General features: G+C 34.6%; 1 protein-coding gene across 2 annotated transcripts; it reads right to left on the bottom strand.

Annotated features, from left to right (window-relative positions):
• Positions 1–9,004: 9,004 nt before the first annotated feature.
• Positions 9,005–14,930, bottom strand: LOC131162119 (uncharacterized). Of its 2 annotated transcripts, none has more exons than XM_058118283.1 (9): positions 14,840–14,930; positions 14,433–14,558; positions 13,008–13,088; positions 12,829–12,917; positions 12,605–12,679; positions 11,340–11,401; positions 11,184–11,243; positions 10,551–10,739; positions 9,005–9,397 (listed from the first exon to the last, which is right to left on the bottom strand). In XM_058118283.1, the coding sequence occupies exons 2-9, from the start codon at positions 14,553–14,555 to the stop codon at positions 9,312–9,314; spliced, it is 765 nt and encodes a 254-aa protein (XP_057974266.1). In that variant the 5' UTR covers positions 14,556–14,558; positions 14,840–14,930; the 3' UTR covers positions 9,005–9,311. The 2 variants fall into 2 exon arrangements, with proteins under 2 accessions (XP_057974266.1, XP_057974267.1); XM_058118284.1 differs by having other exon boundaries at positions 14,433–14,555; positions 14,840–14,920.
• Positions 14,931–16,504: the final 1,574 nt, after the last annotated feature.

Genomic DNA, 16,504 nt, shown 5'->3' on the forward strand with positions numbered 1-16,504 from the left:
CTCTTTCTTACGTGCTGATGTCTTTCTACTGTGTTATACCCGTGAGGATGGATTTATGTCTTTTTGACAAATCATAGAGGAGTTTTTTGAAGTTTTTTAAATTTTAGGAGAGATTTCTGTCTTTTTATCAAATTTCAAGAAAGATCAAAGTCTTTTGCCCTCAATATTTATTATATTTTTATTTTCATTTTTTTCTCAATATAATGCATGTTAAATTTATCAAATATCGGGTTAGATGCGACTCATGTGAGAAGTTTTGAGCTCTTAATTTTAGAAGTTATTAGGTTACATTTTTTAAAACTTGTAATCTTTTAGACAACTAATATATTAATATTTATATCAATTATTTCTAGTGAAAAATAAAAATTAATTGTTGGGTTAGATTATCAATTGTTTTAAATTTTTGATTGTTGCTACGACACAATGAAAGGAATGTGATTCAATTATTGTATATCTTTTTCATAAGCATGCACTCATGCATATTCTTCTTTATTTTTATTCCGACTCATTTAAATATGATATGTATTTTTGTATTCAATATTAAAACTGTTTGAAAGCGTAGAAATTAAAAATTATATTTGAATGTAATTTAATTTTAACAAAACTCAAGAGAGTTTAATTTTATATCCTCTAAATTTTTTTAAAAAAAAATCAAATTTTGAAATATGAACTATAATCTTTCAAGTGCAAAGCAATAACATAAAAGTCACAAGATATTCATAAAAAAAAAAAATATGCTTATTTAAAATAATGGATAGCGATTAAGGATATATTTGGTGAAATGAAGTATTAAGCTCTAAACATTAAATTCAAATATATTTTTGTCAATTAATTTTAAGTTTAAATTGCCACTAAATTTAAATACAAATTATTTTAATTTTTTCATTCATATGAAACTAATTCTTTATAAACTTGTACATGCTTTGAGAGCAAGCATTTGTGACCACTGACCAGCCTGGTGCCACTTTTGGAGTTCAAATGCTCCGTCTAAAGTATTAAGTTACAAGTTACCAAAAAAAGTAAATAAAGAATAAAACCATTTGATAAAATTAACAAAAATTACATAAATCAATGTTTTAAAATTTAGTATAAATAATATATTTATCATAATTTAATTAGTAAATATATTTTATTGGACAAAATAAAATTTATTTTAAAATCTTGATAATTTGGATGTTGAATTGTTGTCATTTATATATATAATAAGAGGAGAAGAAGAAGAAGTCTGACCAAATGAGACCGGGAATATATTTTATTAGATAAAATAAAATTTATTTTAAAATTTTAATTATTTGGGTAAATAAATTTTATTTTGTCTAATAAAATATATTCCGATCTCATCTAGTCAGGCTTCTTCTTATATATATATATATATATATATAATAAGAGGAGAAGAAGAAGTCTGACCAGATGAGGCCGGGCGACGAAAGGGAATCAAATGGATCCTAAATTCCAAAAATTGAAGGGGCCCTCATGATGCTAATGTCATTGTTACATTACACATTACTTTTTAATTCTCATACAGACAAGGAGGGAATATAAAAAGGGTGAAATTGGTGAGCTATATTTAATCTAGATTTCTAATCAATTATATATATATATATATATATATATATATGTGTGTGTGTGTGTGTGTGTGTGTGTGTGTGTGTGTGTGTGTTGGGTTATTTCCTTCCATATGGAGAAAAGTCCAAGTGAGCTTTATTAAAAGTCCAAAGTTCAACCCTTTTAGTGTAAAAAAGCTTAAAGGAAGTTATAAAAAGATAGGGGAGAAGAGATGAGCCGTCACTTCTCAAAAGAAAGAGAGAAAAAAATGATTTTTCTCATGCTGTTCAGATTTCATCAAGACTGCGATCTCGCTTCGTCTGTGGTTCGATTGAGCTAAAATTTGGAGGAGAGATTCAAAACTTAAGGAGCTACAATTTGAACAGTGAAAATCGTATTTGGAACTCGTGAGTTGGGGTTTTTTCCCGTAAACAGTAGCAGCGAATTTGGTATATTCTCTTCAATTCTCTTTGTATTTACTAAGATTGTAAATATCTTGATGAGAGATATTTGTATCCTCCAATAACGATTAGAGAAGACTTTGTGTATCCATTATTTAATTGATAGTGGAGATTTTAATAGGAGTAGGTCCCATGATTTTTCTTTCTCACACTGGGGAAGTTTTCCACGTAAAAAATTGCTTATGTTCTTGTGGCTTGGTGTGATTGATTATTTCTCTTATAATTTTCAGCACATATAAAAGTAGAGATACACTATATTTGCTTGCATGTAGAGAGAATAATTATTCCGCTGTGGTTGTTTATTGATAGCTCTCCCAACAAAGTGATATCAGAGCTCGGTTAACAGATTGTCAGGTTGGTAGTTTGAGTTATGGAAGCAAATACTAGTAGAATGATTAAGCTCAATGGTTTAAATTATCACATATGGAAAAGAAAAAGGGAGGATCTTCTTTATGTGAAAGATTATTACCTACCGGTATTTAGTGCTAAAAAACCAGAAAAAAAGTTTGATGTGGAATGGACTTTGTTACATCAACAGGTGTGTGGGTATATCAGGCAATGGGTAGATGATAATGTTTTGAACCATATTAGTGGAGAAACAAATGCACGTTCTCTATGGAATAAGCTTGAACAGTTATATGCTAGAAAGGCTGGAAATAATAAGTTATTTCTGATTAAACAAATGATGGCTTTGAGATACCAAGACGGGACTCCTTTATCTGATCACCTGAATACATTCCAAGGAATTATTAATCAGTTGGCTGGAATGGGTATTAAGTTTGATGATGAGATACAAGGCTTATGGTTGCTTGGTTCATTACTGGACTCGTGGGAGATGCTCAGAACTTCATTGTCTAACTCCACTCCAGAAGGTGTAATTACAATGGATATGACCAAGAGTTGTTTGCTAATGAAGAGATGAGAAGAAAAACACAGGGGTCCTCTTCACAATTAAAGATCTTGGTTATAGAAACGAGGGGGAGAAGTAAGAGCAGAGGTCCGAAGAACAAAGATAACAGCAGAAGCAAGTCCAACAACTTTGCAAATGTTGAGTGTCATCATTGCAGGAAAAAGGGACACATCAAGAAATATTGCAGGCAATTGAAGAGAGAAAACAAGAATAAGAAAGGGAAGGGAACGAAGAATAGAGATGACAAAGATGGTGATGATAGAGTTGCTACTACCACTCCTACGGAATTCCTCATTGTTTATGATGATGAGATGATACACGTTGCATACCATGAGACCAGTTGGGTGATTGACAGTGGTGCCTCCATTCATGCTGCATCTCAGAAGGATCTCTTTACATCCTCTAGATCTGGTGACTTTGGAACAGTAAAGATGGGAAATGATGGCTTAGTTAAAGTCATTGGAATTGGGGATGTGTATCTGAATACAAATAATGGCACGAGTTTAGTTCTTAGAGATGTGAAGCATATTCATGACATTCGTTTGAATTTGATTTCTGCAGGTAAACTTGATGACGAAGGGTAGTGCAGCACTTTCAGTGATGACCAGTGGAAGCTCACTAGGGGTGCTATGGTTATGGCTCGTGGCATGAAGCACTTTGCATTGTACATTCTGTAAGCAAAGATCTCCAATGACATAGTTAATGCGATGGAGGATAATGGTACGACAAAGTTATGGCACAAGAGATTGGCTCATATGAGTGAGAAAGGATTAGCTCTACTGGGGAAGAAAAGTCAACTATGTGGACTGAAAAGTACACTTCTGAAAAGGTGTACTCATTGTTTGTCAAGGAAGCAGAGCAGAGTTTCCTTCAAGAATTCTCCTCATTCGAGAAAGTCAGAGATACTGGATTTAGTACATTCGGATGTGTGTAGCCCTATGAAGACGAGAACACTTGGTGGCTCCACATACTTTGTGACCTTTATAGATGATCATTCAAGGAAGTTATAGGTATATATCTTGAAGTCAAAAGACCAAGTGTTGGCTGAGTTCAAGAAATTTCAAGCCCTAGTTGAGAGACAAACTAGGAAGAAACTGAGGTGCATTCGGACTGACAACAATAGAGAGTATTCTGGTCCGTTTGATAAGTATTGTAGACAGCAAGGTATTCGGCATCAAAAGACTCCTCCGAAAACTCCTCAATTGAATGGCATAGCAGAAATGAGAGTATTATGTTATTGGCACGAGGCCATGTATTTATGTTATCGGTATAAGGCCGTATTTATGTTATCGGCACGAGGCTGTATTTATGTTATTGGCGCGAGGCCATGTATTTATGTTTTCGGCACGAGGCCGTAATTACTATATTTTCGGCACAAGACCGTAATGATGATATATATATGATCAGGTATTATATGTTATCACCACCAGGATGTTAGTTTAGTTCAGTTCAGGGGCTCGGTACCGTAGCTATATGTGTAGATCAAATATCTACGTCAGATTAGTGCTAACCATCCCACGAGGGGATGGGAGATGGATAGTCGATGTGGCTTTCAGTAGAGTGTGGACGTCTACCTGGCAGTCCGGACCAGAGTGTGGCCAACTCATCGTACTTACAGATATATTTGATTCGACAGTGGTCGGCTAGCCATTGTCGGGTCCCGCCTTCGGGTTGCACAACCCGTCATGAGGGGTAATACATGACACCAGCTAGCTATTCATCCTGGGTTTGTTTTCAGTACTACAGTTATAACAGATGATTTTATGTATGTTATGATTTATAACAAATGTGAAAATATATGTTTACCTAGTACGATATGATGATGTTTATAGATTTATGAAATGTACTATATACGTATAAATGCATTAAATATTCATGTTACCACATAACTGTATTTAGTTTATTTTCCCTTACTGGGAAGTGTCTCACCCCCGAACATTAAATGATTTTCAGGAAATCCAGTGAGACCGGCGGGCTAGAGCCGCTATTGAGTGATTGGAGCTTCCCTACTAGAAGGGTAAGCATTGAACTAGGATCGGGAGTTTTTGTTATTTAATCCTAGTGTTATTTTGACTTTTGGAGGTTGTATATCATAACAGTATTTTGATGTTATAGAAAGCTCTGATATTATGTTTTATGATTGGATGTTTGAGATTTTATGTTTATTGCTGTTAGGTTTTCTACTGTGTTTGACAGGTGTCCCCGCTACCCACGGGTTCGGGTTGACCATTTTATTTATTATGTGATATTTTATGTTAAGAAATTGAGGGACGTTACAAGAACACTGCTTGAGAGAGTGAGATGTTTGCTTTCACAAGCCCGGTTGCCAAAATCCTTTTGGGGGGAGGCATTGAGCACTGTTGTTCATGTGTTGAATCTTACACCCTGTGTTCCTTTTCAGTTTGATGTGCCAGACCGAGTTTGGACAGGTAAGGATGTTTCCTATAATCATTTGCGTGTTTTTGGGTGCAAAACATTTGTGCATATTTCAAAAGATGAAAGGTCCAAACTTAATGAGAAAACGCGATAGTGTATATTCCTTGGCTACGGTCAAGATGAATTTGGAGACAAGCTTTATGATCCAGTTGAGAGGAAAATTATGAGAAGCAGAGACTTCGTGGTTGTAGAAGATCAGACGATTCAGGATATTGAGAAGGTAAAGAAATCTATGTCTCAACAGGGTGACAGTTTGATTGATGTGGATCTAGTTCCTTTGAAGAATTTTTCATCTCAGGTTGAGAATGATGTTCAGGATGACCACCAGGGTAGAGGTGATATAGATGTTCCCTTATAGGTTAAGGGAGATGTTAAGACTGATGAGCAGTTGACATTGCCAGAGATTCCACCAGAGATTCCATCCAGGAGGTCAGTTAGAGACCAACATCCTTTCACTCAGTATTCAGCAGAACAATATGTGTTATTGACTGATGGGGGAGAGCCCCAGTGTTTTGCAGAAGCCATGGAAGATGAACACAAGATAGAGTGGGTTAAGGCCATGCAAAATGAGATGCAGTCATCGTATGATAACCACACCTTTGAGTTAGTGAAGCTGCCTAAAGGAAAAAGAGCTTTGGAGAACAAGTGGATTTACAAGAAGAAGTCAAATGAGTTCTCTTCACGACCACGGTACAAAGCTAGATTGGTTGTCAAAGGGTTCGGTTAGAGAAAAGATATTGATTTTGATAAGATCTTCTCTCCAATTGTAAAGATGTCATCGATCCGTACAGTACTCGGGTTAGCAGCTAGTCTTGACTTGGAAGTTGAGCAGATGGATGTAAAAACTGCCTTCCTTCATGGTGATTTGGAGAAAGAGATTTATATAAAGCAGCCAGAGGGTTTCAGAGTGAAAGGGAAAAAGGATTATGTGTGCAAGCTGAAGAAAAGCCTATATGGTTTGAAATAAGCACCAAAACAATGGTATAAGAAGTTTGAGTCTGTTATGAGGGAGCAAGGCTACAAGAAGACAACTTCAGATCACTGTGTATTTGTTCAGAAATTCTCTTATGATGATTTTATTTTCTTACTGCTTTATGTGGATGACATGCTAATTGTTGGCAGGAATGCTTCAAGGATTGACCAGTTGAAGAAGCAATTGAGTAAGTCATTTGCTATGAAGGATTTGGGGTCAGCAAAGAAAATTCTTGGCATAAGAATCAGTCGTGAAAGGAGTGCCAAGAAATTATATTTTTCATAAGAGGAGTACATTGACAAAGTGTTTCAGAGGTTCAATATGGACAAAGCTAAATTGGTTAGCTCTCCTCTTGCTACCCACTTCAGACTAAGTACAAAGGAATGTCCTTCTACAAATAAGGAAAAGAAAGACATGGAAAGAGTTCCTTACGCCTCAGCAGTAGGAAGTTTGATGAATACAATGGTTTGCACAAGACCAGATATAGCCTATGCAGTTGGTGTAGTTAGCCGATTCTTGTCAAATCTGGGAAAAGAGCACTGAAATGCAGTGAAGTGGATCATGAGGTATCTTCAAGGCACTTCTAGTTTGAGACTTGGTTTGGGAAACAGACAACCATTGTTAGTTGGCTACACAGATGCAGATATGGCTGGGGATGTGGACACTCGTAAGTCTACTTCGGGTTATTTGATAACTTTTGCAGGTGGGACTATAGCTTGGCAATCAAGACTTCAGAAGTGCATTGCTCTTTCTACGACAGAGGCAAAATTCATTGTAGCAACGGAAGTGACTAAAGAATTGTTATAGGCAAAGAAGTTCTTGAGAGAACTTGGTTTCGAGCAGTAGAGGTATGTGTTGTTTTGTGATAGCCAGAGTGTTATTCATCTTGTTAAGAATTCCAATTTCCATGCAAGATCGAAACACATTGATGTACGATACTATTAGATCAGAGATGTGTTGAACGATAAGTTATTGGAACTTGAGAAGATTTACACTAATGATAATGGTTCTGATATGTTGACAAAGACACTACCAAGGGAGAAGCTTGAAGTTTGTTGTTCGATTACTGGGATGGCGATTCCCTCCACATAGTTGGAAAGGGAGAGATTTGTTGAGTTATTTCCTTCCATGTGGAGGAAAGCCCAAAGCCCAGCCCTTTTAGTGTAAAAAAACCTAAAGAAAGTTATAAAAAGAGAGGGGAGAAGAGAGGAGTCATCACTTCTCAAAAGAAAAAGAGAAAAACGTGATTATTCTTATGCTGTCCAAATTTCATCAAAACTCCGATCCCGCTTCGTTTGTGGTCCGATCGAGCTGAAATTTGGAGGAGAGGTTTATGACTCAAGGAGCTACAATCTGAACGGTGGAGAATGGATTTGGAGCTCGGGAGTTGGTGTTTTTGCCAGTAAATAGTAACCGCGAATTTAGTATATTATTTCCATTTCTTTTTGTATTTGCTAAGATTGTAAATATCTTGATGAGAGATATTTGTATCCTCTAATTACGATTAAAGAAGACTTTGTATACCAATTATTTGATTGATAGTGGAAGTTTCAACTGGACTACGTCCCGTAATTTTTCTTCCTCACACTGGAGAAGTTTTCCACGTGAAAAATTGATTGTGTTCTTGTGACTTGGTATGATTGATTATTTCTCTTATAATTTTCAGTACGAATAAAAGTAGAGATATACTACATTTGCTTGCATATCGAGAGAAAAATTATTCCACTGTGGTTGTTTATTGATATCTCTCCCAACAGTAGATTGTACGCAGATACATGCACTCATTTTCTCCCATTTATGATATACATCAACTCATTTATTTATTTATGATGGATATGATTTGGTCAACAGACATAAGTTACAATTGCCATCTCCAATCACAAGATTGCAGTGAAAGAATTGACTCCCAGATTAATTTGGGTTTAACCCATTGGAACCAACGTTAACCATCATTAATTTTGTTAATTTTATTAAGACTTGTTTAAAATATCCGTTCACCAAAATGACGGATTGACAGTGATGCATAAAACTTCCCGACTACTCGACAAAAGTAGAAAATAATAAAAAGAAGGAAAAACTCGGGAGAATGGAACTCCCCACGCATGGGCATGGTTGTCACTTTCAATTTTAGGGGTACAAGAGTTGCGGACACTAGACACATAAGCAACAAGACCAACATTTTGGGAACCATTAATATTGGAATCTATTGTTGAAAGCCCAAAACTGCCGTGAATCCTTCGGTCAAACCAAGAGTTGGCAGCTAAAATAAGATCAGACTTACAAAAGGTGATAAATACATGTTTTGTACACAAGAAATGGAATCAAAAAAATAAAATCAAATAAAATTTATCACTTAATTTTATCATATTTTCCAATCAAAATTCATTCTATTCTTTCTTACCTCACAGAACAGAAATTGCATCCACACACATGGTCTTCAAATCGAAGATGATAGGAATGACTGAGGGAGGGCAGCGCAGCAAACAATGAAATCAACAATGCTTACGGTATCAAATGGCTTCCAAGCATTCTACCAGGAGAAAACTATAGTGCTTCCAACACATTCTCTTCCTGCAGGGAGGGCCATGGATTCCACCAGGTTTTACCCACGTGCAAGAAGGAAGAAAGCATTGGGGATTGTCAAAATGGGTTAATGAAAACACCCTCATCAAGCATTAATTTGATATATCAAAAACTCTCCAAACATAGATAAATAAAAGAATGTGCTGCTCGGTCAACACCAAAAACTACAATTTGTTACTCACCTACTTCTACACAACAATTGGAAAAAAGATGGAAGGGGTTGGGGCAAAAAAAAAAATCCACATGAGGCTGCAGTTTCATCACATTAGTCTACATGGTTACATTCCTCTGCCTAAAGTTAAAAATTAGTAATATGAAAAAGAAAAAAGGCAAACATAGAAATGGAGCAGGCATCCAACACTTGATAAATAGAAACTCTGCCTCATAATCCAAGTGAGACATTTTAAGCAACTCCAGCGCCAGACTGGATCGGCCCGTTAGATCTGAAACCACGGCCTCTTCCACGATTTCCCCTCCCACGGCCACGACCTACAACAGTCAACAGAGAAAATCCATAATTACATGATTAACTCGTCAGACATACTGCTTTTACTGAGCAATTTATTCCATGTATTTTTGTCTCCCCCTATAAACCAGTTTACTTTACTCCAAGAACCATTTAACTATAATGGACAATGACCTTCATAATCTTCGTGAATGCTTCTTATCTTGAAATTTAACATATCCTAGTGCGCATTTTAAGATCTTATACATTCCAGTCCGAATTATTCTTCTCATGTTGCCTAGTAGAGCAGATCATTGACAATTACGCCTTCATTTGACATCCTCACATGCAGTGTTTGGCATGAATTTCTCATTTTGGATTTGTATGGATTTGAAAATAATAATAATAATAATAATAATAATAATAATAATAAAATAAAATAAAATAAACTTAATGAAATTTTATATTGAGTTTGGTTTAAAATTCACAAAAATCCAATTCCAAGACCTGAACTCCATATTCTCAAACATACTCTCATTTGATTTGGGAACAAAGTAAATTCAAATAAGATGCAGGAACTCAGGCTATGATGTCAATGATTACTCTATAACCAAAATGCACTAGTGCAAAACCAAGTGTAAATCACAGTTGTAGTTGCAGACTAATGGATAATTCTTGTACAGAAGCAATCCTTATTTTTCACACAAGACTCGGTGTAATCAGTTACATGTGACCAAGGAATAGAACCCCATGTCCATATATAGCAAACAAGCACCACCAATCCGGGTATACATATCTTTAGAACCATCAAATAGGGAAAACACACAAACAATACAATGGTTAGATGTGTCAGAAACTTTTTATCCCTAAAGGATTGCAATATATAAGTGTAGTCAACAAACAGAAGGAAGAGAATTTGCAGACCTTCAACCATTTCACTACACTATGCATATGCTGGCTACTCTCTAAATTAGAGATTGCTGGGAGTGTTATCCTCCATTTGAAAGATGACCTCTCCAGTTAGCAGAGATTTGGTTAAGTCAAAGATTGCCAGTCCAGTGGTGTACCAAAAAAATTATAGCCGATGGTAAATAAACTAATCAGGAATACATCATTGCTGGAATAAATATCACAAATATATTGCGAAGGAACTTTTTTGTGCATGAATGTGTTTGCAGGGATTAGATGAAGCTATACCACGGCCTTGAACTGGTGCATCTTGATAGTAGCCTCCTGCATCTTGCTGCATGTCAACCATAGGTCCATTGTACCCTCCCCTTCCACGCCCTCGGAAACTACGACCTCTCGATCGACCCCTCCCCCTTGCATAACCCCGGTTGCGATCCCAACCACCATCTTCATACTCAAAGGACACAAAACCATTCCCTGAGATAAAATGCGACTGCCATGTCATAAAAACATTGAATAATTGAACCACTCAGTATTTCAAATGAAGAATCCTTTTTGAATAGTTTTTGCAATGTAGGAATAGAATGGAATCAAATGAAATTGAATCATATTTGTCGCTTGATTTTTTAATATTCTTTATTCATTATTCCATTCCCAATCCATTACATTCAGTAAACCAAATGTGATGTTAGGCCTTCAACTCAGATTCTACTGGGACAATCATTTTTATATTTGCAACTCAGGTGTTGCCATTTAAAAAAAATAATTAAACATTCTTATCCATTCATTTGTACTAAACAAGCTAACTTTGTTTTGATTCACAGGATTCAATGATCCAGTAGTAAAAATCCATACCAGAACCTCTCTAAATGAATGGTTCCCGAAAACTAAAGCACAATCAGATATTTATAGCAGTTATACCTCTAGCCCTTCCCCTCCCTCTACCACCACGGCCCCTGCCTCGACCATTAGGCGAACCCTCTGCACCATGAAAGGATATTAACATATATGCTGATAAGACATACATGCTGATAAGAGTTAGTGAGAGCTGTGTGGATCATGAATTACAATGCTTACCTCCTTCATAATCAAATTCTGTTGATGCCTTCACCTGTTCAGCTGGTAATGGAGGTTGATACCTGCAGGAAATGAGTAATAAGAAATTTTTTAAGTCTGCAGTCTCTGCAGAATTATAGTAGTCACCTTCAGATAAAACACAAAGCACATAATGCTAAGATTGCAGGACCATAGTCCATCAAGTAGTCAATTTAGATCTTACATTCAAGGAGAGTTTTAAGATAACCATGTGGGTTTCTATTCAAACTAACATGTCAAAATCCCATTCATGCTGCAACATTGAGCTGGTAAAGGTTTCAATTTTTTTAGATTCTTTACTTTGTTTCTCATTAAATAATTCAAAGTTTGGACCGATCAATCCAAGGGCTTTGTCTCTGAGGTATTTTTACATGGTTTTAATTAATAACAGGGACTAGTAAATTCAAGGACTGGTCTCAAAGTCTACAAAAAGGGTGGCAATATTTTTCTCTCCAAATTAGCGGACATTAAAGAGCTTTGGCAGCTTAGACCTTAAGGTTGAAAGAAGTAGTTGCATAGTTTCTTCTATTCTATCCTCCTCCCTTCTTTATCACCTTCCTTGCTTCCTCTTATGCATTCTGCAACCAAACTGTCTTCAACAAAGATCATACCTTAAACTACTTTTCGGCACATCCTCTACAAACCTTCCTCTACTCCATTACACTGCTTCTACAAACTCCTATCATATTTTCCCAACGCTAATCCCCTGTACTGGGTTCTAAAACACACAACAAAAACTGTTGCACGCAAATGTGAGAAGTCCTAGACCTGGTATCGAGGACCCTGTGCTAGTCTTTACAATTTTTTTCATATAAAAAAAAAATTATTAACTGGAAAAGCACAGGGAAGAGGAGACAAAGTACTACCAAACCAAAGTGTTTATAAATGGTTCTAAAATGATGAAGGAGCAATTTCAGGTGAACATCTTCATAAATCTTTGTAGATTACCAAGGAATAATGCAATACAAGTTAATTTAGAGAATTGGTGAGTATATTCCTATATAATCCTTGCCTGCTCTCTTATTTTATTTTCCAGTCTACTGATTTTGAATTTTTAAAGAGATTACCCCTCCTTTGTAGTAGAGATATAGATTCTCACCTATTCCTTAAAATAAAAGAATAAAGTATCAGACCTTGTGTGGTAGGAGGGAAACGAGAGAGAATATTTTTTTTACAAGAAAAAAAAAAAATAGCATGCCTTGGAAAGTTGAAATTAAAGACCCATTTTAAAACTAGTGAAAACTCACCCAACAGAGGATGTATTGAGCTCCTTCTTTGAAAGGGTTATAGTGATCATTGATACGTGCCTCGTAGTTTCCAGGCTGTAACAATAACAGGTATTATTCAAAGAACCATAAGAAAATGCAATTTCACATGCAATAGGAAATGGACAAGGCACAGACCAATTCCTATCATAATACATCGGATATGCAACATTTTCTCGGTAAAAGAAGGTTTGCAGTGCTCTTACGGAAGAAGGCCCTCTTCTAGGGGTTCCCATGTGTCAGTTATGTCTGTGGATCCAACAGATGTATTCTGATGAAGACCAACAATTCTTCGCTGTTTACAGGAGCCGAGGCATATTTTCAGGAACTCATAAAAACATGAAAAACCCAAAATACCCGGTCAAGCGAAATGCCAAAGCGAAACCTTGATTAACTCCACAATTGTGACAGTCTTGTTGATTGCTCTTCCCATTGCCTTAAACACAATTTCATTTGACCCTTTCTCCTATAAAAAATATGGCATCAAAGGAACATGCAAAAAAGAATAATCAATATCACAGATTCTCAAGAAGGAAAATTAAGAACATTTAATCACCCAAACTATTACCAAATATAGAGGCACATTTAGCATTTTTTGACACATGCTTCAGCAACTAAATATTTTTCCATAACTATACCAGCCCAGTGCAAACCAAGCTAGAATCAAAATGGTATATGCACATGCATTATATAGTTTGATTTGATCATCAATATTCATCTTGAAACATAATAGAAGCTACTGACCTTACATAAGTCTATCCACTCAAGACAAGATAATGCAGTACTGAAAAACTGAGAGAATGCAGACATAAGGGAAAGTGCACCTCCCTATGTGCTCAACAAAATAACAGTTTGTGTGCTAGTATCCATCACCAATCACCATGTGGTTTGGTTCAAATATCAGTATCGAATAGCATGTTTGCAAGCCACCCAAACTATGCATCTCAAGCACAATTGGTGTTACAGTACTAGGTCTTCCAAGTTTTACCTTTTGCAAAAAATTTATATCCCCAAATTTCAGGAATTATTCCTCTTAAAAAATTATAGCAGCATGATGCATACAACAACGACGACGACAACAAAAAACCAAACCTCAAGTCCCACTAGGTGAGTAGCAACATGATGCATACACTAAAAAATTAACGAAATTAACTCAACATTAAATTGTCATTAGCAAGGTGAGAACCTTTTTTTTTTTGGGATTAGAAAAAGAAGTTGCTGATAATATTGCAGGCTTTAGAGGGTCAAATAGAACGAGAATTTACTATTCTTCCCTGTGTTACTCCATGTACACCCAAAAAAGACAAATTCACAAGATTCTAATAGATATCGATAAAAACACATATAACTACATACATATTGTGTGTGCTATACACGGTCCATTTGGTTGCTGACAAAGAAAAAAAAATTAAGGATGCAGAAGTGCCAAATCATAGAAATTTCATTGTTTAGGACCCTAAATAAAAAGCTTCACCGACTCACGCTTAATCTAACTGTTCTGTTACCTGAGTTAATTTTTCATGGGAGGAAACCAAAAAAAAAAAGACATAAAACATAAAATTCCTAATCCTTAATTTTATTTTATTTTTCCTTTTAATTCTCTTAGCAAACACAATAACCCTAAATTTTCAATCCAAGATGGAAGCCCATTCAAAAATAACTTTTTTCAAAGCAATTAATACGTGCATATTTCACAATTTGGATAAAATAAAAACATTATAAAAAAATTAAACCAAAAAAGAAATTTTTTACAAAAAAAAAAAATTAATATAATATCAGCTGACCAAATTCAAAAAGAAAAAAAAAATACCTGAAGCAGACTCATGGCGTATGTGATATAGCTTCGCATCCGGCCCTGACTTGTAATCCGAATCTCATTCTCGTCTATAGGTGTCTCCGCTCTCGGCTTCTCCACCCTCTGATACCGATCCATCTTCTGAGGCAACAATAATTTTTCTTAAAACAGGAGAACACCAATAACAACAACAACTGAAATAGCAGGAAAATCAATAATAAAAACAAAAAATAAATAAATCGGAGCAAAATCAAGCAAAGCATCGGAAATCCTTCAGCAGCATAAAAGCCTTCGCAAGAAGAAAGGAGAGATAGAAGCAGAGGCAAGAGAATCGAAGAAACAAAAAATCTAGGGTCTCGTCGGATGAATCAATGAAACTACAAGAAAAAACTAGGGTTTTGTTCGATCTGGAATGAACTTACAACTTTTGGTCAACTGCGGAACAGTGGATGCTCTCTCGTGGGGAGCCCTCTTCTACGGCTTCGTTTCTTCTTTTACGCCCTAAACCATAAGTGGTATGTGTCAGGCCTTATATAGCGTCAGTCCCCACAACAAAACTGCCCTAACCGACTGCGTTATCCGGCCCAACCGGGCATCTCACGCGAACCGGATCTTGCTCGACCCGGACCCAGATGATGCCCCGATTCCTGAATATCGAAATGCTTTTTCATTTTTTTTTTTAAATGCGACTCTTAACTAGTGTTAGGTAATATTATAAATATATAACTATATATATTTATAATATTATCATTTCATATTAAATTAATTAAATAAATTTTTATATTAGTTATACTCATTTTCAATTCCTATGTTCATATATATAAATAATAATATAATATAATTTTTATTTTGATTTTATGTCAAACTAAACATGAGAGAGGAATCTGACATTTTATTTCTGATTCAATAAATTTTGACTTCGATTTGAATCTTGATTTTAATTGTTAATAAAACACAACTTTACATGTGTAGTCATTTTTAAAAAAAAAAATTATTTATACAATTCATTACCTCTATATTTGGATAGCCCTTAAATTTGAATATACATTGACTTTGCATAAAATGTATTACAACATTATATTAAATTTATTTAAGCTCACTCAAACTCAAATCTAAAATTTGAATTTTATTCTCCCAAATGCAACGTAAGAATAAGTTCAAAGGTACAGAGAGTCACAATTTTTGAAAATAAGAAATGCAAAAAGGTTTTTAAGAATAAAGCGAGAGGTTGCTACAAATTCATCAAAATCCATACTTTCTAATCTACAAACTCCTCTCACTCTTCTGTCTTGATTAAATTTCTGAACATCCTTATAATTTTAATGATCATGTAGCGCATAGATCCTTACATACTTTTTTTTTTATGATTTATTGAAATTAATAATTTTATTTGGAAAATACAAAATAATATTTTACTTTACTTTTTTCATGGTTGTTTGAAATTTGAAAATATTTTTTACAAAAATAAATTACACTGTGAATAAATTTTTATTGTTGATAATCAAATTTTATTTTAAAAATATTTAATCATATTAAATAAATTTTTATTTTTAATATTATTGAATTAGAGAGAAAATACAATAGTTTTTTTTTTTTAAATTTCCAAACAAAATATTAGATCTAGAGAATGTGTCAAATACTTTACTGTTAAAAATAAAAATTTATTTTAATATGATTACTTTTTTTTAAAAAAAAGTAATAATGTGTAAAATCTAATTTCTTTATTGATCTACTATCTATTTTTATCTTTTCTAAAAACAGAGTTGATTTTTTAATCTTTTTTAAAAAATAGATATTTTTCAAATTCTAAATAGAGTGAATGTTATTGCAAATTCATGATCTAAATCCTAATAATTGTTTTTCTTTTTGTGAAATAACATTTTGTTGATTAAGAACATTAATATATCTTGGCAAAACAATTGAACTTATTCAAATATTGTGCTCTAAAATGTACATCTTCCAAAACAATTGCGTAAAAATTAGTCATTTGCTTAACCCTATTAAAATCGATCAATTATAAATTTATAATAAATTGGAAAAAAGTTGATAAACTCTCATAATATTACTTAAAAGAATGCACAAGTTCG

This window comes from Malania oleifera, chromosome 8 (assembly GCF_029873635.1).
Source record: "Malania oleifera isolate guangnan ecotype guangnan chromosome 8, ASM2987363v1, whole genome shotgun sequence".
NCBI lineage: Eukaryota > Viridiplantae > Streptophyta > Magnoliopsida > Santalales > Ximeniaceae > Malania > Malania oleifera.